Source organism: Cynocephalus volans, chromosome 2 (assembly GCF_027409185.1).
Source record: "Cynocephalus volans isolate mCynVol1 chromosome 2, mCynVol1.pri, whole genome shotgun sequence".
Lineage (NCBI taxonomy): Eukaryota > Metazoa > Chordata > Mammalia > Dermoptera > Cynocephalidae > Cynocephalus > Cynocephalus volans.
The window spans coordinates 207,477,007-207,504,606 of NC_084461.1; the positions used below are offsets into that span (position 1 = coordinate 207,477,007).

A 27,600-nucleotide genomic window follows, 5' to 3' on the forward strand; every position below is an offset into this window, starting at 1 on the left:
GTTCACCCTTCCCATCCTGTGCACTCCATGAGGCTAGTCTTCCTAAAGAAGATCTCCCAGCATGTCCCTCCCCTGTTGCCAAACTGCAGTGGCTGACCCTGTGCACACTATAGAATTCAAGGTCTGAGGAGGGAGGGGGAAGCTCTCTGCTCTGCGCACCCCCACCTCTCTGTGTCCTAGCCATGCTCTCTGCTCTTTTTCCCCCAGGGATGCCTTGTTTACCTTCACTTCCTTGCTCTCTCTCATGCTGCCCACTGCCCCTGATGTGCCTTCTCTTTATAGAAATCCTCCTGAAATCCCACCTCCTCCAAAAATCTCACTTATTCCACTGGGAAACGTTGGCAGCAATCTCACATGATTAAGACCAGGTCACACTGCTGCCCCATCCAGAGAAGGCTCTTAGCAGATAGGGACTTGGTCAAAGCCATCCCTGCCCCCTCCCAGCCACAGGTACAGGCTCTGGCATTTGACAGCTGCTCGAGAAGTGTTTGCTCCTCCTGCTTTATGGAATCTCCAAGCAGGTTTCCACAACCCTTCCACTTGGTGGTGTCAGAGGACAAAATTACAACAAATTTAAAGACCTCAGTTGGCTTTATTGCAGTTCTGGCATCAGGCAACACTTAATTCCATAAAATAGAACGTGTTTCAATGAGCCGAGCAGAGGAGGTTGGTTTTATAGACAGAAAAGGCTAGGGCTGGCCTGTTAGCTCATTTGGTTAGAGTGTGATGTTGGTAACATCAAGGTCAAGGGTTCAGATCCCCTTACTGGCCAGCCACCAAAAATAAATAAATAAAAATGTATAGACAGAAAAGGCTGAAGAAAACAGAAAGAAAGAACAAAAAGTTAGGTCATTTCAAAGTTACTTTCCTTGTAAAGTGGGGAAGGGCACACCAAACAATAGAAAAATAACTGATTATTTAACATACTGTTACATCACACTATCCTTTCTGAGTAAGGGTTAAAAGAGAGGGAACTTCATTTTCAGAAAAACATACTTTTTACTGTGTGATACTGCTCCAGTAAACATGCTAGGGTGAGACTTACTTTCAAAGCTAAAAGGGCATATAAAATTCTCCTCGGTGGGAGAAATAATCTTAGAGTTTCCTGGATCTCCAGAACCAGACGATTATATTCTTGACAGACAGAAATTGGTAAGATTGAAACTCAGGCCTATAATATCCCTGACCTTTCTAAAATACCTGAATGCTTAGGGTATTTTTCTTCCTCAACTGATATAGGATGGATTAAAAGTGTGGAACCTATAAAGGTCCAAATAGATCATTCTAAACCTTTGCCTTAAATTACTCCAATATCCACTAAAACTCAAAGCAATCCAGGGGCTCTTGCCAATTACAGAAGATTTAATTAAACACTCATAATTCCATGTACCAGTCCTTGTAACACTCCAATCCTACCAGTTAAAAAACCAAATGGATGGGGTTGGAGATTTGTTTAAGATTTATGGGCAATTAATAAAATTGTGATATCAAGGTCTCCTATGGTCTCAAACCCTAATACCTAATGCCTTTACTTGGAAAAGTCAATAGTACACCTGGACTGTAATACACAAGGGTTTACTGAAGCTCTTACATTTTTCCCAGGCATTGCATCAGGACTTAATAATCCTACAGTTTTCTCAAAATTCTACTCTTATTCAGTGTGCAGATGTCTTGTTGTTATGCTCTCCCATTAAAGAGTTCTCCAAAATTGAATCAATTTTACCTTTTACAGCAACTCACACGTAAAGGTCATAAGACTTACAGTGGAAAAACTTCAGCTTTCAAGAGAAAAAGTCCACTATTTGGGACATGACTTGACTGCTGAAGGGATTTCCCTCTCACCTGAAAGAATAAAAACTATTCAAAGTTTTCCTGAACATCAGCCAAAAGATAATAAAGAGGTTTCCTTGGACATACAGGATATTGCAGATCCTGGGTCTCAAGTTTTTCTTTAATGGTCTCACCATTGTATGAGCTCACTAGAAATGCAATTCCACAGCCCTTACCTTGCAAGGACAGTCACGAGCAGGCTTTTAACCGGATGAAATTGGTCTTACAACAGCCCCCAGCTTTAGGATTTCCAAATTATACCAAGCATTTGACCTCGTTTGTTCATGAATGCTACCATCAGGCATTAGGAGTTCTTACTCCAGCACACAGGGGAAAACATAGGCCCACTGCATATGGGAGCCTGAAATTAGACCCAGAAGCAATTAGACCCTCATTGTTTAAAATCAGTAGCAACAGCACCCAAGTTAGTAGAAGCTTCATCTGAGCTGGTTTTAGGAAATGAACTTCATTTGCAAGTCCTACTTGCTATAGAAAGTCTATTAAATTCCAACCAATCTCAGCATTTTTCAGCAAGTAGACTAACCTCTTATGCAATTCTTCTCCTATCTCCTTGGATTAATCCTCGTCTAAAACTCTGCAGCCTACTTAACCCTGCTACTCTATTACCTCTGCCTGGCAATGGTAAGAACTACAACTGCGTAAGTATAGTATCAGAAATAGTGGCCCCTCATGTTGATTTATGAGATACTCTATTGGATATTCCGGAGTTAATTCTTTTTGTTGATGGATCCAATGCTGAAAACTCAGAAGGAAAATATCAGGCAGGGGATGCTGTTACCACCCGAACTCTCTATGAGTTAATAGAGAGGGAAAATCTTCCTCAATTTAAGTCAGCTCAACCTGCAGAGCTTTTTGCTCTCACTTGAGCTTGTCACATAGCTAAGGAAAAGTCAGTAAATATTTATACAGATAGCAGATATGCTTTTGGAGTAGTACATGATTTGGGCATGTTATGGAAACAATGAGGGTTTCTCACTTCAAGTAGAACCTCCATCAAAAATGGACTCCAAGTAGATGAACACCTTTCTGTTATCCTGCTTCCATCACAGAATGTCATTATTAAGATTGAAGCTCATGCCTGTAGAACTGAACCTGAATTTTTTTTTTTTTTTTTTTTTTTTAAAGATGACCGGTAAGGGGATCTTAACCCTTGGCTTGGTGTTGTCAGCACCACACTCAGCCAGTGAGCTAACCGGCCATCCCTATAAAGGATCTGAACCTGTGGCCTTGGTGTTATCAGCACCTCACTCTCTCAAGGGAGCCACGAGCCAGCCCTGAACCTGAATATTGAGGGAATATACTAGCAGTTTTTATGCAGAATCAACTAGTGCTGAAACTGTTAGGGTATACAATCCAAATGAACTCCATGAGATTGATCCAAATCAACTTCCTTATCTCAGTCTATACAATAAACAGTGCAATGCACCTAATTTGGAAAAATAAAATTGGCATTTAAAAGGATGTTAATTCAATGTTAAGCATAGACTCAAGGCCTGGATGGCCTCCTGGTCCTTCCTGAGCCTTTAGAGCTTCCATTGTTAAAAGCTCTGCACTCCACAACTCATCATGGAAAAGACGAATTGACCCACGTTATGAAAAAATATTGGTGAGGTGACTGTTCCAAAGTTGCAAAAATGGTTTATAACCAATGTTTGGTTTGTCAAACTCATAATCCTGGGAAGACAATAAAAACTTCAAGTGGTGTATTTCCACTACCTAATGGGCCATTTGAATGTTTGAACTGATGGACTTCATACAGCTGCCACCCTCAATGGAGTTTCAATATGTTCTTGTAATAGTTTGCATGCTTCCTGGTTGGGTAGAGGCTTTCCCATGTAGAAAAGCCGATGCTGTGACAGTAGCTAAGAAATTATTAGAAAATGCATTTCCTTTATGGGGCATCCCTGGAGGAATCTCCAGTGACAGAAGAACTCATTTTACTGGGAAAGTTATAAAGTAGTTACATAAGCCATTATGAACATAATGGCACTACCATTGTCCCTGTCACCCTTAGTCTTTTGGAAAGGTTGAAAGAACAAATGTATCTTAGTATGAAAATTGGGAAAGTTAACTAGTTGATTGGGTTGCCTTGGCCAAAGGACTGCCATTGGCTTTAATGACAATCAGATATCCACTCCCACTGGAAAACATAAGTTGACACCTTATGAAATAGTCACCAGAAGGCCTACGCCCCTAATAATAGAACCTCATGCTTCTCCCACTCTCCTAAACTCTGATATGACTAAATCCTTCAAGGCTTTAATGCATTATGCTAAAGTGTATTTTCAGCAGGTAAAAAAAGCTTTTTGTGATCCACTGAGGACAATCAAACTCTTCATGGTTTAAAACTTGGATCTTGGGTCTTCCAGAAATGACATCAGAGAAAGACTGCCCTTGAACCTCATTGGAAGGGATCATACCAAGTTCTTCTCACCACTCACACTGCAGTGAAGCTTCAGAATCTCGAACCTTGGGTCCACATCTCAGAACTCAAAAGGGCCCTTTCAGACTCCTGGAACTGTACACCTGTTGGAAACTTTAAGGTAAAGCTAACCAGGGAAATTTCTCCTCCAAAGCAGATGGTGTTGTAGAAGTGGACAGCTTCCCCCAAAACATAGATCAATATTTCTCTGCCATCATGAAAGTCTTATGCTTTTTTTCTTTTCTTTTTTTCCACATTTCCTGTTGTCCTAATCCTTTCCTTTCCCTCACAGGAAAATCTATGGGAACATAATCAGTGGATGGATTTAGCGCGAGCTTATGCTTTAGCAAAACCAGAGCAATTGTTGGATTTGTGGGCTAATATCAAAAAATCAGGAAACATACCAATACGTCTCCGTGTTCCCAATGAGAATCACACTGAAACTCCAAAGGAAGAGTGGAAAGCTATCCTTGATATTCTAAACATTCTGCTACTTGCTTTCCTGCATTCACTAGAAACAACACTTTGACTTTTCCAATTAACAATCTGGTTGTTATAAAATATAGAAAGCCTATCTGAGTAATGCCTGCGAAAGGTATATTGTGCTTTCAGGCATCATGCACTCAAGATCTGGGAATTCTCTATGTGGGTACAAGTAATTGTTTATGTACTGTAAACAGATCAAATCCAGTAGAGTCCCCTTTTCCCAAATGTGGTTATGCACCCTTATAGCATGTTATAAAGGGGCCACAGAAAAGTAAATGTCCCACTGGACATTGTTCAGTAGCTATGCAAATTTATGGGTGAACAGATTTAACTGACCCCTGCTCTACTTCAACTAGGTGGCGTTCCTTTCCAACTTCCAAGGGCTATATTGGGTCTGTGAAGAATCTGCTTATTCTGTGCTGCCTCCTTGCTGGTTTGGATCTTGCCATTTGGCATGGCTCACTCCTGCATTTCAAATAGCATCCCCTAAAAGTTCTCATAATAGTTCCTATGACCAGAGGCCAAAGTGGTTAATAACTGAAGTTAGCACCAACCTTGAAATAGATGAAAATATGCTAAGTTCTACTGAGGAAAGATTCCAGTGGGGTTCCTGGGGGCTCACTCTTGGCAGTAATGGTGTACCAGTTGTATGGAATTTGAAGTTAATCCCTAAATTGTGAAAAATCTTAGATTTTCTAGCCAATCAGGCCTCCCTGGGTTTCAGATTGGTAAAAGCCACTCTTTGAAAGGTGGATAACAAATATTCAACAAAAACACTTCATGGAACATCATGCAGCTTTAGATCTCCTTTTTGCTCAAGTTGAGGTCTTTTGTTTGTATTGAACAAAACTGAATGTTGTACCTAGCTCTCCCCTGATTTTGTTACAACAGAAAGCTTAACTAGAAAGGTGGCTGATACTGCTGTTTCCTTAGATACTGCAACCGAATACATTAAGAAAATTTCTCAAGAGAAAGGAACATATGATGTGTTTACAGGAGCAACTAACAGTTGATTTGCAGGTTTCCTAAGTGGTAGATGGCAAGCTTGATTTTCCAGGGTTTTCTAATCTTTATATTTCTTCTAGTAGGTCTCCAGGTTATTATGACTTGTATTACTAGACTAACAACAAAAATGAATGCTTCTTTAAACCATGCCACTTTACAGTAAACTAAGATCCTTAATTGCTACCATACTCTGCACAAGGACCATGACCAATTAGACTTGAAAATTGTTGAACTGCCTATATTGCCTGAACTTTTGCTTGTCTGTTTTGGTTCAATTTGTTTCATAAGAACTCATGTTTTAAGAATACATTTGGTCTTTTTTTTAAAAAAGATGACCGGTAAGGGGATCTTAACCCTTGACTTGGTGTTGTCAGCACTGTGCTCTCCCAAGTGAGCTAACCGGCCATCCCTATTTAGGGATCCGAACCCGTGGCCTTGGTGTTATCAGCACCGCACTCTCCCAAGTGAGCCACGGGCCGGCCCTCACTTTGGTCTTTTGATATTACCCTTCTGATAGTTATCATAGTCCCCGTTGTGCACTGTATTCTTTCAAGTCTTTCCTTGTTTGTTTGTTTTCTTTTTTTTCCACTTGGCTGGCCAGTATGGGTATCTGAATCCTTTACCTTGGTCTCTCAAGTCTTAAATGTTTTGTGTACGCCACCTATCAAGCATTGGATGGTCTCACTTTGACTAGATCAGCAAAAACATATAAGAATTGGTCAACTGGTGTGATGTTGAGACTAGTGAACTCCATACTGAGACCAAAGAAGACTCGTGAATTCCACACTAAAACCAAGTATTTGCGATGGTGACAGAGAGTGGGGTCAATGCCCAAAGTTTCAGTCAATCTCTCAAAATTGAGAGGCAGACCAAAAAGGGGGAATTGTTAAATCAAACAAAAATTTTGGCCAGAGAAAGCCTCCATACTCATACTTGAGCTCTTACATACAAACCACAACCTAACTTAGCACATAAGCAAATCGAAAACCTAACTTAGAAGTACGCTTCTGTGAAGGTAGCTGAATTTCAGCCAATTGCAGGCAAGTCAAATGTTCTGTGTCTCACTGCCTTTTTCTGTACCATCATTTCCCTTTTCTGTCTATAAATCTTTTTTTGTGTGTGTGAAATATTTTGACTTTTTAAGTATTTGTTCATAATTTATTTATTTATTTATTTTTAATTTTATTATGTCGATATACATTGTGGCTGATTATTGTTGCCCATCACCAAAACCTCCCTCCCGCCTCCCCCCGCCAACAATGTCCTTTCTGTTTGCTTGTCGTATCAACTTCAAGTAATTGTGGTTGTTATATCTTCTCCCCCCCCCGTTTGTGTGAATTATATATTAATTTTTAGCTCTCACCAATAAGTGAGAACATGTGGTATTTCTCTTTCTGTGCCTGACTTGTTTCACTTAATATAATTCTCTCAAGGTCCATCCATGTTGTTGCAAATGGCAGTATTTCATTCGTTTTTATAGCTGAGTAGTATTCCATTGTGTAGATGTACCACATTTTCCATATCCACTCATCTGATGATGGACATTTGGGCTGGTTCCAACTCTTGGCTATTGTAAAGAGTGCTGCAATGAACATTGGGGAACAGGTATACCTTCAACTTGATGATTTCCATTCCTCTGGGTATATTCCCAACAGTGGGATAGCTGTGTCGTATGGTAGATCTATCTGCAATTGTTTGAGGAACCTCCATACCATTTTCCACAGAGGCTGCACCATTTTGCAGTCCCACCAACAACGTATGAGAGTTCCTTTTTCTCCGCAACCTCGCCAGCATTTATCCTTCAGAGTCTTTTGGATTTTAGCCATCCTAACTGGGGTTAGATGATATCTCAGTGTGGTTTTGATTTGCATTTCCCGGATGCTGAGTGATGTTGAGTATTTTTTCATATGTCTGTTGGCCATTTGTATGTCTTCCTTAGAGAAGTGCCTACTTAGCTCTTTTGCCCATTTTTTAATTGGGTTGCTTGTTTTCTTCTTGTAAAGTTGTTTGAGTTCCTTGTATAGTCTGGATATTAATCCTTTGTCAGATGTATATTTTGCAAATATTTTCTCCCACTCTGTTGGTTGTCTTTTAACTCTGTTAATTGTTTCTTTTGCTGTGCAGAAGCTTTTTAGTTTGATATAATCCCATTTGTTTATTTTTCCTTTGGTTGCTCATGCTTTTGGGGTCGTATTCATGAAGTCTGTGTCCAGTCCTATTTCCTGAAGTGTTTCTCCTATGTTTTCTTTAAGAAGTTTTATTGTTTCAGGGTGTATATTTAAATCCTTAATCCATTTTGAGTTGATTTTAGACTGTCTATAAATCTTAACTGATCATGTGATTTCTGTGTAGTCCTTCTGAATCTGTTCTTACCCTAGGGACTGCCCGATTTGCAAGTCATTTTTATTTTTTATTTTCTTCATTTCTTGCTCAAATTAAATTTTGTTAACTTCAGTTCGCCTATATTTATTCTTCTAACAAAGGGTAACTCTTTTTTTTTGGCTGCTGGGCAGTACAGGGATCGTAACCTGGACCTTGGTGATATCAGCACTATGTTCTAACCAAGTGAGCTAACCAGCCAGCTCCTTTAGAGGGTAACTTTCAAAAAGCAAAATCATAACTCTCATACAAATATAATATAAACATGTCAAAGGGTTTGTTTAACTTGTTAACTTAAAAATTAACACAAAAACAAAAAAATAACATTTATTTGGAAAATAAAGAAATGCAATTTGGGGACTGGCTCAGTTGGTTAGAGTGTGGTGTTGTAACACCAAGTTCAAGGTGGCCAAAGGTTTGTATCCCCGTACCAGCCAGCCACCAAAAAAAAAAAAACCACAAAAACAAAAACTGCAATTTGGGTACAATGAGTCAAGACAGCAGTGAATAGTGTTCCGTAAGGCAGGCCCAGGAAAGGTTTTATTTTTAGAGGATTTCCACAAAAGTTTGTTCTTGGAGGTAGCTCACTGGCTGGGCAGAAATCTGAAATGCAAAACCATTTTGATTGGTTAATCAACAAGGGGCTTCCAGCTTTCCAGATGAAAGATGTTGTTGAAGGCCAGCAGTGATGACTTCAGTTGTTATCCAAGTCTGTTGACACATCCTGTGGTTTGACCAGTAGCAGGTATGTGAGTGTGTTCCTTGCTCAGTCTCCCGACTCTGCTTCAAAGCCTTAGACTTTCTTTCACAAACTCTTAATTAAGAGGAACTGGTAAGATGTTACTATAAGTTCAAAGGAGAATTCAAGGATCAGACACATTAATAGATCAGTAATGTTGAAATAAACTTGCAATGCTTACTGGCCAGCCCACCAAAAAAAAAAAAAAAAAAAAAAAAAAAATAGAGGAAGAAATAAAGTTGCAAATGGAGGCAAAACTGTCTTTTCCACTGTTGGGGAATGTTGTTTCTAGAAAAGAATAACTTGTATTTGTATCAGTTTTCTACAATTTACAGAGTATAAAAGAGCTCAAAGGCAATAAAAGGCCCAGAGCCCCAAAGAATCAGAATCAGAATCAGATAACCCACAAGGGTGTATTCTTTTTTTTTTTTTTTTTTTTTTAAAAGATGACCGGTAAGGGGATCTTAACCCTTGACTTGGTGTTGTGAGCACCACGCTCAGCCAGTGAGCGAACCGGCCATCCGTATATGGGGTCCGAACCCGGGGCCTTGGTGTTATCAGCACCGCACTCTCCCGAGTGAGCCACGGGCCGGCCCGCACAAGGGTGTATTCTAACAATGCATAGCTTTCCACTTGTAGGGAAAGTGAAGGAAAATGGTCAGGGCCCCTCACATGTTCAGAATCTTGCTGAGCATATGATGTAACTGTGCATGTGCATCCAGATGTCCTGGGTTATGGACTTAAGTATAAGGGACGAGTGGCTCTGATCCACAGTGGTCCTCTGTCCCTGGGATGTCCCTGGGGGGCCACAGGGAGGCCACTGCTGCCACCGCCACCACCTCCTGAGCTCGTGTCGTCTGCCAATGACTCCCGAGAACTTTCCCAATTACCTAGCATGGACCTGCGTGTGAGGAGTCTGGTGACCCAGCCTGACCTGTGAGGGGTCTGGTGACCCAGTCTGTACAATGGGTTTGAAGGGTCTGAGCCCTAACCCTCACAATACAAATGGAAACTTAGTATAACTAAATAATGAAACATTTTGGCTTTAAATCCAACGTCTTAGCTTTAGTTATGAATTACCCCAACCAGACAATTAGTGTAGCTATTGCTGTAGCTTTACACCACTGGAGACACCAGGAATTTTTTTTGCTTATTCCAATTTTCCTTATACTATTAGCTCACAACTGGAGACAACCCAAATGTCCATCAATAGGAGAATGGATAAACCATGGTGTGGTAAATTCATAGAATGGAATGCTACACCGCCACCAAAATGACATTCATTTCGCATGCCATAGATACAAGCAACAAGATGGATGAATCTCACAGACTGAATGTTGAGTAAAGAAGGCAGACACAAAAGAATACATATGTGTAGTAGTCTGAATAATGGCCCCTGAAGATACCAAGTCCTAATCCCTGGAACCTGTAAATGTTATCTTATTTGGAGAAAGGTCTTTGCAGATGTGGTAAATTAAGGATCTTGTGACAGGGTATTATACTAAGTTATCTGGGTGGGTCCTAAATGCCATCACAAGTGTCTTTATAAAACAGAATCAGAGGGAGAATTCATACATAGTCACAGAGAAGGCAATGTGAATATGAAGGCAGAAGTTGATGATGAAGACAGAGGTGAAGGAATAACAGGGAATACAGTTACCAGAAGTTAGATGATGTAAGGAATTCTCCTCCAGAGCCTTCAGAGGAAGCTCAGAGCTGCTGACACCTAGATGTTAAAATTCCAGCTGCCAGAACTGAGACAACACATTTCTGTTCTTTTTTCTTTTCTTTTCTATTTTTTTTTTTTTTTTTTTGGTGGCTGGCCAGCTTGGGGATTCAAATTTGTGACGTTGGTGTTATAACGCTGCACTTTAACCGACAGTGTAACCAGCCAGCCTCTTATTTCTATTGTTTTAAACCACCACCAAGGTTGTGGTAATTTGTTACAGCAGCCCTAGGAAACTAATACAATACTATATGATTACATTTAAAGTTCAAAATCAGTCAATATTAATCCTGAGTTAGATATGAGAATGGTGGTCACCTTTGGGGAGAATGTAGTGATGGGAGGTGGGAGGAGATAGGGGTACTGGGGAAACTGCTAAAGGTCTTTTCTTGACCTTCAGTTTTGATATTTCATTAAGCTGTACATTTTTGTGCACTTTAACGTAAAAGGTATCTTTTAACAGCATGCACAGTTCGTCAGGAGCAGTGAGGTGATGGTAGGTGCCTGGGGCCAGACAGTTCAGTTCTGGTTCTGCAATTTGCTAGCTGAGAGATCTTGGGCAAGTGAAATAACTTCTTTGAGCCTCAACTTTGTCCTCATACAAAATTCTTACAGGGCTGGAATGAGGATCAAAATGATGCAGCATGTTGAGTGCTTTTTGAATTTTATTTATTTATTTATTTATTTATATTTTCTATTTTATTTTATTTTATTTTTTAATTTTTATTTTGTCAATATACAATGTGGTTGATTATTGTGGCCCATCACCGAAACCTCCCTCCCTCCTCCCTCCCCTCCCTCCCCCGCAACATTTTATTTATTTATTTATTTTTAAAAGATGACCGGTAAGGGGATCTCAACCCTTGGCTTGGTGTTGTCAGCACCATGCTCAGCCAGTGAGCAAACCAGCTATCCCTATATAGGATCCGAACCCGTGGCCTTGGTGTTATCAGCACCGCACTCTACCAAGTGAGCCATGGGCCAGCCTAGCTTTTTGAATTTTAAATGCCTAAACAGATGTAGCATTAATGCCCACTCACACTTACCAGGCATCTGGGTGCTGGGCATTGTACTAAGGCCTCTACACGTATTATCCCACTTAATCCACCACAACAACTACCGTTTTTGTAGATGAGAAAAGTGGGATGCAAAGATAGACTGGTAGGAAGTGATGGAGCCAGGATTCAAACCGAGGCTGGCTAGTCATGAAAACCATGACCTTAGTCCTGTGCTAATGTTGACTGTCTTCAGAATATTAAAACATCATTGCTATACTGGTTTTCAAAAGAAAGGTACAGATCAGTATGTATAGTATCATTTGTGCAAAAACAAGAAGGAAATGAACGTATCTATTTATTTGGATATTATTCTCCTAAAGTATCTCTAGAAAGATAACAAACCGAATATATTTGGTTGGATTTGGGGAATTACAGGAATGGGGATGGGGCTGAGATGCTGCCTTCTGAATTTTGAAATATATAAATGTTTTACTTATTCAGAAATAAGTGAATAATATTAAAACAAAAATCTTACGGGTTTATGCCAATGATTTTGAAAACACTGACAAAAAAGACAGTTTCCTAGAAAAACATAACAGTAAAAATGAAGCAGGGAAAAACAAGTTTGTCTAGATCTAGAACCATTAAAAAAATTGAATGTTTAGTTTAAAATCTGGAGCCCATCCCCTCAAATCTCACAAGAAACAAAACAAACAAAAAAAGAACAACTGGTCCAGATGATTTTATAGGCAAGTTCAGCAAACATTAAAAAGAACAGAAAATCCTAATCTTGTACATAATCTTCCAGATAAAGGAGATAGTGGAATCCTCCCCAACTCATTGTGAATTTAGCATAAGCTTAATACCAAATAGACATGGACAGCACAAGAAAGCAAAAGTATAGGCAAACTTCTCTGATGGACATATATGCAAAAATAGTAAATAAAATATTAGCAAATAGTCCAGCAATGTATTAAAAATCTATCAAGACTAAGTTGTGTTTTTCCCTAGGAACCTAAAAAAGAATCTATAGATGCAGTTCAAACTATCAAAGGGAAAAACCTGTATGATAATTGCAGTGGGTCCATTTAGCCTTTTTTTTTTTTGGTGGGGTGGGGGCTGGTTTACTCATTTGTCTGTGTTCCCTGATGCGCTGGGAGCGCCAGGCGGCAGGGCTTGTGTGTTTTTTCTCATCGCTGTCTGGCTCATTCCTAGCACCGTCCTGTAATACGGCACACTATAAATACGGGTTGCACGAATAACAAACTTATCAGCTGAGAAAAGCCTTCGGAACCAACTCTGGACAAATCACCCCGCAGCGTCCAGAGGAACCTCCAGGAGCATCCACCACACAAACCTCCCCGTTAGACGTGACGCGCGCACACGGGTTACTTGGGGTCCTCTGTGACCAACGGAGTGGCAAGGCGCCTGCGCGATACAGTGACTGCAAGGACACGAGCGGAGTGGGCAGGACGGCAAGCGCCTGCGCGTTGGCGGGCTGTGGGCGGGGCCAGTACGGCGCCTGCGCACGCTTCGTCAGACGAACGGGGCGGGGAGAGGGCGGAGGCCACGAGGGAGGTTGGGCGGGTCCGGCGAGCGGCCCCGCGGGGTTGGCTGCTGCCCTGAGGCTGGACTCAACGGATGCGGGCCGAGCCACCGGGCAAGTTCGCCGCCCTGCCCCATCCCGGAGCCAGCGAACGAACGAGGCGGCGCCGCGCGGTAAGAGCCAGGGCGGGTCCTCTCAGTGCGCGCCGACAGGTCAGTTTATCGCCTCAGCGCCGCCCGCGCGGCCAGGCCCGGGCGGCCCCGCAGACCCCGTTGGGTCCCGCGCCTGCGCCGTCCCCTTCTCGGGGGCCCCCGCCGACCCGTGCTGCGCCTGCGCCGTTTCTATCCCCGGCTCCCGGGCCGACCCGAAGTGTTTGTCTCCGACCCTCGGGTGCATCTGGATGGTGTTGGAGCCCAGGTGCTTCTAGACCCCCAACCCGCGGGTCGCCTCTGCGCCGAGACGTCGTATGCGACTCTCGAGCTTTGTGTTACTCGCGCAACGGGGGAGGCTAGGGCTGCCGCCCCATCACCCTGACCCTCTGTCCCCCGCAGGGACAGCGTTGCTCCGGAGCCCCGAGGACGCGGCTCGGGGAACAGGGGCTGGTGGCGGCGGATCCCGGCCTGCTGCGGGCACTGCTGCTGCCGGGACCCGCGCCCAGCTCTGCTGGGAGATAAGCCCGAAGTAGACGGAATATCCTTTATTCTTAAGACCTGCTTAATTGCATCAGGCTGGATGTGAATAATCTGGTGTTTTGCTGAGATTTTGTATTTCTAGCAACCTGGTTATTGTATAGCTCAAGTGGTTAAGTTTAATACATCATAGTTCATTCTTGGGCAGCTGTCCTGGAGATGATTGGAAAAGAAATCAGTTTCCAGGTAGTTTTAGCCTATTTACAGACCAAGCAAGAATACATGGGATCATTCAAATGCAGGGAACCTTGTTGATTACCTTCGTAATTTGTCCTAGAAAGTTCAGGAAGGGCCAGGAAAAATTACCATAAATTTGCTTCCCAGTTGATTACAGAGAAAGATGTTCTTGTAAAAAGAGCTTTTTAAGACATTCATAATGTTTTCTAAGTTTACGATAGATACAAGAACCTTTAAAAAAATGTTGCAGAGCCCAGCAATGTTTGCTGTCACCCAGGAGGATGCATCTTGATATGAAATAAGAGCTGTGGGCTTCCTAGACAAAAGCAATCATTTATGGTGACTTGGAGAGGGGGCTGGACTGTAGTTTTGCTGATGTAGATGATACCAAAGGTAATATAGTAATTTTTTCCTGATTAAAAGCAAGATATAAAAATAGTACGTGTATTTTCTAAGATAGCCAGACCAATACAGAAGGGTATATGGTGAAAGAAGTATTGATCTGGGTAAAATCTTTTCTGTAAAGAAATGTCTGATCCAATAATTTTTTTCTGCCTAAAAATGCCTCCTTTTCCCCACTGATTTAGTATACACAGAGCAGAGTCTAAGATTTACCAACTTTAGATAACTGGAAAATGCTTCATAATGCTTGCCTGTGTATAGTCCAGGTAGTTGGTTTTCTTGACGTTCATTTTCAATAAGAAAGTGAATATCATGCCATAAAAAAGCTTTATCATTGTGTGCCTTGGTAAAAGTCCAAATACCCTAGTTTCAAGTACAGTGTCATAGTGAATGGAGAGTAATCACAGTAGTTGTGGTTAAGGTGAAGTTTGTATCAAAATTTCTACTTCAAACTTAAACTTTTAGGTTGTGTACCAGCATTGTGTTGTTTTGAGCTGTGATTTCTCTGAAGCAGAGGTTCTTTTTATAACCAACAACACGGTACATCTTATTTTTCAGGTGACTCAGATGACAGTATTGCTTAGGTTCAAAATTACCATCAGGGTTGGGTTCTCATAATATGGAAGACTTGCCGTATAACCATATGCATATTTAAATCATATGGCTAACTTGTACGTATAGTATTACTCAGCTGCCCAGCTCAGTAGAGGAACAGTGAGAGATGTCAGGAGGCTGGAGAAATTCTCTTCATGGCTTTATGGCTTTGGACAAGTCAGCTTTTTTTTCTGGACCTTCATTTCTCTATCTGTAGATTTCGGGGTTGGGGTGGAAAGAAGCTTGGGGTGGCAGTTAATATTTAACGGGTCCTTGCCTACAGAGTCTTCTTTAGCCAGGGTAGAACTAGATCTTCTCACCAGTTCCATGACATTGTTTGTCGTTACTCCTCAGAGATGGTTGGGGGGTGATGGGTTTCATCATAAGTTGGTGAAAATTAATCTTGGAGACTCTGTGGTCAGGCTTCTAAAGTGGAGTAATGGAGTATTGAGTGGGCTCTGGCGTATCAAGGAAAACAAGGACAATTTTGGGAGTTTTCCATAAAACTAAATTTATTTAACTAAAGGACTGTCCTTTTTAAAAAAAACATGTCCTACTGGTATTAAAATTAAGCAACTTTTATGAAATGATGGTGATAGTAAATGGTGGTATATGATAATTGTAAATGGCAAATATGAGGTTGGTTGTGTTTTTGGATTTTTTTAGAAATAAAGAGAGCCCAGAATCTATTGTTTTGCTGTTGTTGTTGTTAGGGTTTAGGAAAAGGTTTCTGGGGGCTTTTGCTGTTAAGATTTAAATATAGATTATTTTTTAAGAGTAAATATGAGTTTACTTTGTGGTCATTTGTCACAATCTATAGGCAACTGAAAAAGCTGTTAAATTTGTCTGGCATTAAAGATGTTTATATTCTAATCATACTTAAATACAGTCCTTTCTTAGTGGATATAAAATGTCAGGAGATTTTGTGTGTGGTGTGCCAAAAAAATTTGCCTAGACAGGGAAATTCCTCCTGGTGATTGGGATAGTACTGAATAGACTAGCCGGAGGTTAAGAACCCCCATGCGTTCTCTGTCATCTCAGAAATCTTTTAACATCTTGGCCTCAGTCTTTTGCTGTTAAACAACATGACCATAAAGAAATTAGGCTTAAAGAATATATTTTGGGTATGCTGAGAGGGAGGACGACTATGATCTGTTCCAAAGTGAATGTAACAGATGATCTCTGTGTCTGTGAAGCCTTTAAAATTCATGGTGGTCTGCTGTTAATTCCAGATGAGATTTAGAGTTATTGTAACATACTCTCAAAAAACTGAAGTATATCAAAATGTACTAAAAGTTACATTTTTGAAATGTCTTGAATTAAAATTAATGTAATCTGTAATTCTTCATGATACTAATTTCTACATTCTGAGGACTGACTGACTGCTTTCAATCTCCTCTCAGTTCTCCATTTTTATTTTTAGTTTTTCATGGCTGGCTGGTACAGGGATCCGAACTTTTGACCTTGGTGTTATAACACTATGCTCTTATCAGCTGAGCTGACCGGCCAGCCCTCTCCATTTTTGAAGGGTAATTTGGTAACCTCATGAAGAAAATCTGTCCATGAGTGAAGAGAGTGAAGATCTTTTAACAATGTTTTTCCTGATCTTTTCCCACATCTTCATTATAGTTCTTTATTTTTTAGTTAAAGCCAGAGGTTTGCTCCTGCCTCTGTCTTTCCAAATATCATTCTTTTTACAGTCACCCTCATTTAAAACCCTTCAACAGCTCCTACCTTTGTAATAAGGTCTCTTTAGCTTGATATCCAGGACACTTCATCACTGGGCTCTGGCTTCCACTCATCCTTCCCCCAATCTCAGTTTTAGGTGCTTCATTAAGCTGTGCTGAACTCTTGGTTGCTTGAAATCTTTCCAGTCTCCTTGTCTCCCTCTGCTGGAATGTTCTTTCATTTCATCCCATCATCATCTTCAAAACTCAGATAGTACCTTGACTGGAAGGCTTCTGTGGTCCTCTAGTCTCCTGCAGACTTGTCCAGGCACTCTGTACATTTAGGGTTTGATACACTGTGTCTTGGCTACTACCTCCACTAGATGGTGACACCACAGTGCACAGCATTGTGTGTTGCTTGAATCTGCTAGGTGCCAGTACAGTGCTAGGCATGTCAGTGTTACAGAGGGAGTGAACCACTTAGTCCCTGCCCTGAAGGAGCTTTTCACTCCAGTTGCATTTGACCCTGCCAGCGGTGAGACACCTCCCAGTAGTGCACACCAACTTTCAAAATCCATTTAATTGTATCTCAGTTTCTAATTCAGATCTTGTTTTGTGAAGGAGAGGACTCTGTCTGTAATGTATATTTTATCATCCAGAAACTAGGTGGGCATCATCTTTGTTCCCAATTCCAGAATTGAGCGTACATTTGGTTACCTTTTCCGGCTAGTACACCTTCTACCTTGTGGGTGGGTTTTTAAAAATTTTTTTGATTTGCTGTGTTTGGACAATAAGGGTTTAAGAGATTAAGATATTAAATTTCAAGTTTGTCTATTGCGTATATAGCCTAGGGAAAACAAAGTTAAAGAGCAAAAATACTTTGTCTCTAAAAATAAGACCCATTATTACACTCCTTATTTTAAGAACTGAGCTTACACAGGAGGGAAAAAAGGCCCTGGTCAGGCTTAGGAAAGTTAGGCATGCAAAGAAAGTGGCAGCAGTGTTAAGATTTGAAAAGATGTAACTGTTAAAAGTTGAAGCTGTCCTCCCATTCTTCCTTTGTCTTTTCTCCTGTTCTTAGGGAAAATCCCAACCAAGGCATTTTCCAGTGGCACCTTTTCCTCTATGAATTTGTGATGCAGGGCTGGCTGGTTAGCTCACTTGGGAGAGTGTGGTGCTGTTAACACCAAAGTCACAGGTTCGGATCCATGTATTGGCCAATCACCAAAAAACAAACAAACAAAAACCCCAAAGCAGAAAAATGACAATAGAATTCCTGAGGCAGTCTGTTGGGGCTGTTTATTCCAGAACAATCACAGTATGACCCTTTCTCCCAAGAAGTGTCCCATTTCTCTCAGTATGTTCTTCCACTTAGACATCATGTCTCCTTATCATGGTTTGATTCTACTCTGCCAGGCCCAAGAATGCTTTTTTTTTTTTTTTAAAAGATGACCGGTAAGGGGATCTTAACCTTTGACTTGTTGTCAGCACCATGCTCTCCCAAGGGAGCTAATCGGCCATCCCTATATAGGAAACCGAACCCGTGGCCTTGGTGTTATCAGCACCACACTCTCCCAAGTGAGCCACAGGCTGGCCCCCAGGCCCAAGAATTCTTGAGCAGGAGCTGTTGAATTTTCTTCTTGCATGCCTTTTTTTAAAAAAAACTTTAGTGGGTAGGGCTAATCTTAAATCTTCCTTCCCATTTTCTTGTTTTTTTCTCTCCTTCATTTTCTGCAAACTCCATTGAATCATTGCAGTTACTTAGGTTAGCTTTCCTTTGCCCCATTACAAATTACCAGCTCAATTTTCCAACCCTGCTCCCTCATTTTTATTCTTTATGCTCACTTCATTGTACACGGAGCCTTTCCCAGTCTACCCACTCAAGGCTTCCAGCCTTGAATTTTATTTTTTAATCTTTTTTTTTTTTTTTGCTTATCTCCTCTCCTTAACACTTTTCTTTCTCTCCCCACACCCTATCATCAAGGCTGTCAACATTAGCCTTTCATACCATTCTTCATCATTCATGTATTCATTTGCAAATAAACAACATATTTTTTTTTTCAATGACAGCTTTATGGAGATATAATTCACATACCATAAAGTTCACACTTTCAAAGTATACATTTCAGTGGGTTTTTACAGTATATTCACAAAGATATGCATTGATCATCACTATTTAATTCCTGAATATTTTCTTTGCTCTTTTTTTTTTTTTTTTTTTTTTTGGGTGGTGGGGTGGCTGGCTACAGAACATTTTCATCACCTCAGAAAGAAATCTTGTACTCATTGACGGTCACTCCCCATTCCCCCGAGCCCCTGGCAGTCACTGATCTTTCTGACTCTATGAGATTTGCCTGTTCTGGATATTTCATGTAAATGGAATCATGCAATATATGGTCTTTTGTCTGGCTTCTTTAGTTTAGCCTAATGTTATCAAAGTTTATCCCTGTTGTAGCATGTATTAGTACTTCATTCCTTTTATGGGTGGATAGTGGCCCATACTTTATCTGTTCATCAGTTGATGGACATTTGAGTTTTTTCCACTTTTGGGTATTATGAATAATGCTGCTATGAGCGTTTGTATGAGTTTTTGTGTGGACATATGCTTTCAGTTCTCTTTGGTATATACCTAGGAGTGGAATTGCTGAGTCACTTGAGAGCTAAGTTAAACTTTTTGAGGAACTGCCAAACTGTTTTCCAAAGCTGGGCCACCATTTAACATTCCCACCAGCGGTATATGAGGGTTCCAAGTTCTACACTTCCTCACCAATGTATGGGTTTTTGGGTATGCAGTACTTTTTAAAAAAATGGGATTATATGGGCCGAGCCCGTGGCGCACTCGGGAGTGTGGTGCTGGGAGCGCGGCGACGCTCCCGCCGCGGGTTCGGATCCTATATAGGAATGGCCGGTGCATTCACTGGCTGAGTGCCCGGTCACGAAAAAGACAAAAAAAAAAAAAAGGGATTATATTTTTGACATTTCTCTTGTTGTTTTCTTCACGTAGTACTTCTGAAAATTCCGTTAAATTAGCTAGTATCACTCTTACTCATTGTGTTTAATGGCTTCATGGTAATATTGCATAGTATAAATATACCATTCATTCATTAAATTCAACATATAGTTATTAAATGGCTGTTATGTGCTAGGCACTGTTCTTCGCACTGGGGCAACAGCATTGAATAAACAAAAATCCCATTTTTAGAGTTTACTTGCTGATGGGAGGAATGATGAGAAGTCAGGAAATTAATTATATGATATAGGTTTCCACCAGTGCAGCTTGAACCTTTGGCAGCTTTCTGAATAGTGTATATAAAGTACCAAAGACTAGATTACTATAAATGGTGTTCCTTAAGTTACTGTAGTATTAGTAGTAGTATTAATCACCTTGCAGGCGAAAGGGAAAACAATTTCATGAAATGAAAAATAGAAAACAGCAGGTTAATGAGTATCTGGAATTTTTCTGGGAGATAAACTGATGACCTAGAAAGAAAATGTATAACTTATTGGTAGCAAAGTTTGAACATTTATAAATTGTACTCTGATAAGTAATAGACACCCTTCACAAAAGCCTGAGTGAGGTAAAAAGGTACTTCAAGGGGCTGGCTGGTTAGCTCAGCTGGTTAGGGTGTTGTGTTATAACTCCAAGGTCAAGGGTTTGGATCCCCACACCCTCCTTGAACTTATTGAAATCGTACCGTAAAGTAAAGCTTACTTTAAATTCTTCATGCTGAGGGTTAGGGAAAATAATCTGGGTCATCCAGAGTAGTTAGTCTTGGAGGAAAAATGATGTCCTCCCCACAAAGGCAGATTTATTTTATTTATTTTTTGGTGGCTGGTTGGTACAGGGATCTCAACCCTTCACCTTTGTGTTTTAAGCACCATGCTCTAACCGAGAGCTAACAACTAGCCTGCAAGGGCAGATTTATATTGATGTGTAGCCTAGGTGGGCCTGTGCTAACCCCTCTCTTTTTGTATGGGGATCTGAACCCTTGAGCTTGGTGTTATAACACCATGCTCTAACAAACTGAGCTAACTGGCCAGCCCTAACCCCCTCTCTTTTGGCCCTAGGAAGTGATGCTGTTTCTGTTCTGATTTTTTTTAAAATTTGATTTTGAAATGAAGTTAGAAATGCACACTTTAGACACACATTTACTCAATCTTAGTCTTATCCACCCAGGCCAAGGGCTTCCTCAGCCAGACATTCCATCCTGGGACCTAGCTGGATCCAGCTCAGTTGTGATAGAAAGCAACTGATTTATTACTAATCAGAATTTCGCTGTAATGAATAAAATATTGTTTTGCAAACAAACTTTTGGCATTGCAGTTACTAACTATCTTTTTTTAACTAAAACAAAAATGCGACCTGCAAGTTTATGTTAAAGTAGTATTTCTGAAGGTCTAGTATAGAATATAAGTGTCAGCTAGGATACTATTTAGCTACACTGAGATTCTTAGAAACCACCTCTTTTGCCTTTGCTTCTGTCTCTCCTTTCCCAACCACAGACGTGCTAAGGTGGGTTGGGTACCAGATCTTTATTTATTTATAAAACTAATTTAATTCATAAGTTTTGTGAAGTTTGTAAATAGTACTGTGGAATATAATAAGCATGTATAGCACGTAGTTGAAAAAGCATACATTTCATGTGTACCTTTCGTTAAACGTTGTCTTCTCACAACAAATCTTGAGAAAGCACAACTATTATTTTCCTTATTTTATAAGTGAGGAAACGAGGTTAAGAACACAGAGCTAACCAGTGGCTGAACTTGGATTTGAGCCCAGGTTTCTGATGAAAAATCTGTGTTCTTTTCACTGCATATTACAATATGCTGCCTTTCAAGCTAGAATGCATTCATCATATGGCTGAAGGAACTACAGTACTGTTTAACCCAGAGAATAGAAGGCTTAGGTAGGGCTTGGTCTCTTGTTAATTGAAATATTTGAAGAGTTTTCACATGGAAGGAGAAATGGATTTATTTTGTGTTGCTTTGGAAGGCACTGTGGTGATTTGTAGTTACAGTTGCACTGACATTTGCCTCCATATATGAAAAACTGTCCAAGAATTGAAGGATTTCCCTTCCAAGATACCACCTAGTAACAAAGCCTGTGGATGTCTTAGGAGTTTGGGTGGCAGATGAAACTTGACCGCACCATGCCTTACGAAAATTTGATCACCTCTTTTGCTCCTCTTCCTTTGCCTCCTTCCTTTATACCCTTTCTTGCCTAGGCCCTCTCTTGTTTCCTAATTTCATGCCTCCTCTCCCTTAACTCACTCAGAGGAATGTTTTTACTCCATCGGACTGTCTCTTGATAGAGCTGGCTGGTTAGTTAGAGAGTGGTGCTTATAACACCGAGGTCTAGGTTTTGATCCCTGTACCCACCAGCCACTAAAAAAAAATTTAATGATTTCATTTGATTTGTTCATTTTTCTCACATTTGGAATGTCCTAATTTCTTCCATATTATTTTATTTTATTATTTTTTTCTTCCCCCCTTCCCTATTATTTTAAATAAAATGACAGTAAAATATGAATTTGGAATTCATAATTTTTTGTGTGTGTGTCTTTTTTGTGACCGGCACTCAGCCAGTGAGTGTACCAGCCATTCCTATATAGGATCCAAACCCGCGGCGGGAGCGTTGCCGTGCTCCCAGCGCCGCACTCTCCCGAGTGCGCCACAGGCTCGGCCCTGGAATTCATAATTTTTTCCAGTACTATTCCTACAGGGATTTTTTAAGAACTGGAAATAAAAATTGGAGAGTGTATACAGTGATGATGGTAGACTAAGTGGAGGATTTAGTAAATTAAGTATGAGTGTCTCTGCTGAAAGGCTAATGCAGTATTTGCTTTCTTACCCAGGGTTTATCATCCTCAGAGCATTTCATTCGTAGTTGGATGTTATTGTGCAAAATATTGTATAGCGAAAGCTACATTGATGCTGCATTTGCCTGGCCCAAGGAGCAATATACTGCAAAAGGGGAGAGAAGATGGTCAGCAGTGCAAGTTGTGTTGACATTGGAGAGTGAGTTCTGAGAAAGGATCATTAAAATTCTCTCAGTCACTGAACATCTTTGAGGGTGAAGTTTCAGAGAATAGTGAGGTCATGAAGAAGAAGGTACGCTGTTGATAATACCAGTGTCAAGAGTTCAGATCCCTGTACCAGCCAGCTGCTGAAACACAAACACACACACACAAACACACAGAAATGCACAGACACACACACACTCCTGTTCTCTCTCAAACAGCTGATGAAATTTGCTAGCAGTGATTAGTTTCTTTGTCTTTTGTTCACATACTTTTAAAAAATACATAGTTTATTTATTTTTTTGGTGGCTGACTTGTGTGGGGATCTGAACCCTTGACCTTGGTGTTTTAACTCTGTGCTCTAACCAACTGAGCTAACTGGCCAGCACTCAGTCTTTATTAAAACAAAACACATTTTCACTATGGGAAATTTCGAACATATACAAAGTAGAGAGAATAATATAATGAAACACCAGTGGCAGTGTAGTTACCACCCAGCTTCAACCATAGTCAGTTCTAGGCTCTTTGCATTTCTATATGAATTTTAGAATCAACTTGTCACATTCTACAAAAATCCTGCTGGAATTTTGATTGAGATTTGTTGAATATATAGATAAATTTGGGGAGAGTTGACTTCTTAATAATACTGAATCTTTTGGGCCGGCCCGTGGCTCACTTGGGAGAGTGCGGTGCTGATAACACCAAGGCCCCGGCTTCGGATCCCATATACGGATGGCCGGTTCGCTCACTGGCTGAGCGTGGTGCTGACAACACCAAGTCAAGGGTTAAGATCCCCTTACCGGTCATCTTTAAAAAAAAAAAAAAAAAAAAAAAAAATAATAATAATAATACTGAATCTTTTGACTCATGAACATGGTATATTTCTCATTTTATTTAGGTCTTCTTTAATTTCTTTCAGCAGTATTTTGTAGCTTTCAGTGTACAGATCTTTTTCTTTTTTGGGGGAGTCAGATTTACCCCTATGTATTTTGTATATTATGATGTTATTGTGAATAGTATTTTCTAAAATTTTGGTTTTCAGTTGTTCATTGCTAATATACAGGAATACAGTTGATTTTTGTATACTAGTTTTGTATTCTGAGACCTTGCAGTGCACACTTACTAGTATTATTAGTTTTTTGTAGATTTCATTAGACATTCCATCAACATTGTTTGTGAATAAAGAGTTTTATATTCTTCCTTCCGAATCTGAATGCCTTTTATTTTTTTGCTTACCTTATTTCACTGGCTAGAATCACTAGTACATAATGAGTAGAAATTGTGAGAGTAGATTTCCTCATCTTGTTCTTGATCCTAGAGAGAAAATATTTAGTCTTATGCCATTAAGTATGATATTAACTATAGGTGTTTGATAGATACCTTTTTTTTTGTTGTTGGGTAGCTTATTACAGGTATTGAACCCTGGACTTTGCTGTTATCAGCACCAGGCTCTAACCACCTTGGTTGACTGGCTTGTCCTCGTAGATAACTTTTATCAGGTTGAGGAGGTTCTCTTCTATTCCTATTTACTTAGGTTTTTCTTTTATTATTATTTTTTTTAATGAGGAATGAATGTTGGGCTTTGTTTAGTGCTTTTTCTGTTTCTGTTGAGATGATCATATGACTTTTCTTTTTTAGCTTGTCATGTGGTGAGTTACACTTTTTTTTTTTTTTTTTTTTTTTTGTGACCGGCACTCAGCCAGGGAGTGCACTGGTCATTCCTATATAGGATCCGAACCCGCGGCGGGAGCGTTGCCGCGCTCCCAGCGCCGCACTCTCCCGAGTGCGCCACGGGCTCGGCCCAGTGAGTTACATTTTTTTGAATGTTAAATCAACCTTGCATTTGTGGGATAAACCCAATTTAGTCATGATATATATCTTTTTTTTAGACTGTTGGATTCAATTTGCTAAAATTTTTTTTAGAACTTTTACATTTATTTTCATGAGAGATATTGGTCTGTAGCTTTTTTTTGTAATGTCTTTGTCAGATTTTGGTATTAGAGTAATACTGGCTTCATAGAATGAGTTGGGAAATATTCTTTTCTCTTCAATTTTCTGGAAGAGTTTGTATGGAATGTTTTATTTCTTCTTTACTTGTTTGATAGAATTCCCTAGTGATTCCATCTGGGCCTAGAGTTTTCTTTGTGGAAAAGTTTTTTACTGTAAATTCAGTCTCTTTAATAAATATGGGGCTGTTCAGGTTATCTGTTACTTCTTGAGTGAGCTTTGATAGTTTGTTTTTAGGGAATTTGTTTCATCTAAGTTCTTGAATTTATTGGCATAAAGTTGTTCATAATAGTGCCTGATGGTTTTATAGTTGTAGAATCTGTAGTGTTGTCACCCCTCCGATTTCTAAAGCTAGTAATTTGTGTCTTTTCTTCTTTTCCTGATGAGTGTTGGTAGAGGTTTATCTTTTTTATTGATCTTCTCAAAGCACCCACTTTTGGTTTCATTGATCTCTATTTTTCTTTTCTGTTTCATTGATTTTTGCTCAGTAGTTATTATTTCCTTTCTTCTGCTTACTTTGAGTTTCATTGCTCTTTTTCTTGTTTCTTTTTCTTTTCTTTTTTTTTGGTGGCTGGCTGGTATGGGCATCCAAATCCATGACCTTGGTGTTAAAAGGCTGTGCTTTAACCAACCGAGCTAACTGGCCAGCTTTTTCTTGTTTCTTAAAGTAGAAGCTGAGGTATTAATTTGAGACCTTGCTTTTTTCTCTTATATGTGTTTAGTATATTAAATTTTGCCTTAAGTGTGCTGTTTTAGGGGAATCCCATAAATTTTGATAATGTCATGTTTTCATCTTCATGCAGTTCAAAATACATCCTAATTTCTCTTTTGATTTCTTCTTTGACTCATGGATTATTTATTTATTTATTTGTTTGTTTGTTTGTTTGTTTGTTTGTTTGTCTGTCTGTCTTTTTCGTGACCGGCACTCAGCCAGTGAGTGCACCGGCCATTCCCATATAGGATCCGAACCCACGGCAGGAGCTTAGCTGCGCTCCCAGCGCCGCACTCTCCCGAGTGCGCCACGGGCTCAGCCCGACTCATGGATTATTTATTTATTTATTTATTTATTTATTTATTTATTTATTTTTAAAGATGACCGGTAAGGGGATCTTAACCCTTGACTTGGTGTTGTCAGCACCACGCTCAGCCAGTGAGCGAACCGGCCATCCGTATATGGGATCCGAACCCGGGGCTTTGGTGTTATCAGCACCGCACTCTCCTGAGTGAGCCACGGGCCGGCCCCTCATGGATTATTTAGAAGTGGTGTTAATTTCCAAGTGTATAAGAATTTTCTAGAGATCTTTCTGTAATTTTCTAATTTAATTAATAAAGAATCTAAAAAAATACAACCATAGTACTGTTATCCCTTTAAAAAGCAACAGTTTGAAAAGGACAATTTGACAGAATGCAGGAAGGATCAAAGAGAGATCTATGTCAGTTAAGGAAACATTATAAAAGGCCCAGTAGAATGACTCAAGCTGTGTGGAGGGAGTGGACGAGAAGAGAAAAGAGAGACTAACAGACGCCAGAGATTGTCAAAGGAAAGATAAGTGTAAGTTTGTAGCTGACTGAATGAGGAAGGTAGAGGAAGGTAAAGGAAGGCTGTGTTGAATTAGACCCCAGCAGTGATCAAAGCCATGGAAGTAAGGATTAGGAGAGGGTGGCACACACTTAGATTAGAGCATGAAGTTTTTAGTTGCCTGGAAGAACTCCGGAAGCTTTTTCTGCTTAAGTCAGGGCGTAGAAGCATCCTTGGGAATTGTAATGGGAAGGGAGCGCTAGACTTCTGTTAGTAGCATGAAGAGGTAGAAGAAATAAATAAATTTAGGATAAAGGGAAATTTTCCTTTTGGTTGTAGGGGGAGGAAAGGAGACTAATGCTTATTGTATTTACGTGTGCAGAGCATTTCCTTGTTTGATTTGGTTCACTTGTTGTTTGATGTTCTTGTAGCATCGTATGTGGTAGTTCTTTTTTTTCGGCGGCAGACTGGTACTGTGAACCGAATCATTGACTTTGGTGTCATAGGGCCATGCTCTAACCAACAGAGCTAACAGGCCAGCCCATATGTGGTAGTTCTTAGTTTCTCGGTTTCTACTTACAGATGAGAAAACTGAGATTTGGAGATGAGTAGTATGCCCACAGCCACATAGCTAGTAAGTGGTGGAGTTAGGATTTGAACTCAAATTCTACCTGACTGTAATCTGAGTTCTTTCCACTATATATGTAAGTTCATGAATGCACATCAGCAAGTGTACCAGGCTGCTGCTATTCACATATCTGCCTTTTTCCTTTTTTTTTTTGGCAGCTGGATGGTAGAGGGATTGAACCCTGGACCTTGGTGTTGTCAGCACCGTGCTCTAACCGACTGAACTAACCAGCTAGCCCAAATACCTGCCTTCTTGTATCACACACTGTATGTTAGGTGTTATGACCTAGAACAATGCTGCTACTCTTATTTTTTAAAAAAATCTGTTGATTTTGTGTTTCGAAGTCCTTAAGAGGGATTTCTGCTTTTTAAGCTAAAGTAGTCAAATTATCCATTTATTCAGTAAATCAAATTAGATAAGCAACATTCACAGAGGCATGTCTGTGTATGTAGTGTTTTGGTAAATTTTTAGCACTGTTTTGAACCTTGAAAATAGTTTTGAAGGCTTAGATTGTGAAGACTCCCATCTGATGAATTGGGGTTAAGCTGCTGTGATGTTTGTATGGTAGTCTATTCTTTTTTTTCATTTTTATTGTTTTGGTGGCCAGCTGGTATGGGGATCTGAACCTTTGACCTTGGTGTTATAATATCGCAGTGTAACCAACTGGGCTAACCAGCCAGCCCTGGTAATCTATTCTTAATGTCTACTGTCAGTAACCTTTTATTGAAATTCAGTGTTTGCTTAC

At 40.1% G+C, this 27,600-nt stretch overlaps 1 protein-coding gene and 1 non-coding gene across 7 annotated transcripts in view; both read left to right on the forward strand.

Moving 5' to 3' along the window:
- The first annotated feature begins 697 nt into the window (after nt 1–697).
- Nucleotides 698–772, forward strand: TRNAT-GGU (transfer RNA threonine (anticodon GGU)). Its single transcript has one exon. It is a non-coding gene; the product is annotated as a tRNA-Thr (tRNA).
- A 12,399-nt stretch (nt 773–13,171) lies between these two features.
- SPECC1L (sperm antigen with calponin homology and coiled-coil domains 1 like) overlaps nt 13,172–27,600 on the forward strand; it is a 138,896-nt gene continuing 124,467 nt past the window's right edge. For 2 of the 6 annotated variants that reach the window (XM_063085326.1, XM_063085324.1), the window contains exon 1: nt 13,172–13,325. Coding sequence is in view for 3 of the 6 variants with exons in the window: in XM_063085324.1 (XP_062941394.1) it covers nt 13,248–13,325 (78 nt within the window). In the remaining 3 variants the exon portion in view is untranslated. Of the gene's footprint in view, nt 13,365–13,401; nt 13,570–27,600 lie in introns of those variants that run through there. The other 4 variants (XM_063085323.1, XM_063085321.1, XM_063085325.1 and 1 more) reach the window with 4 other exon arrangements.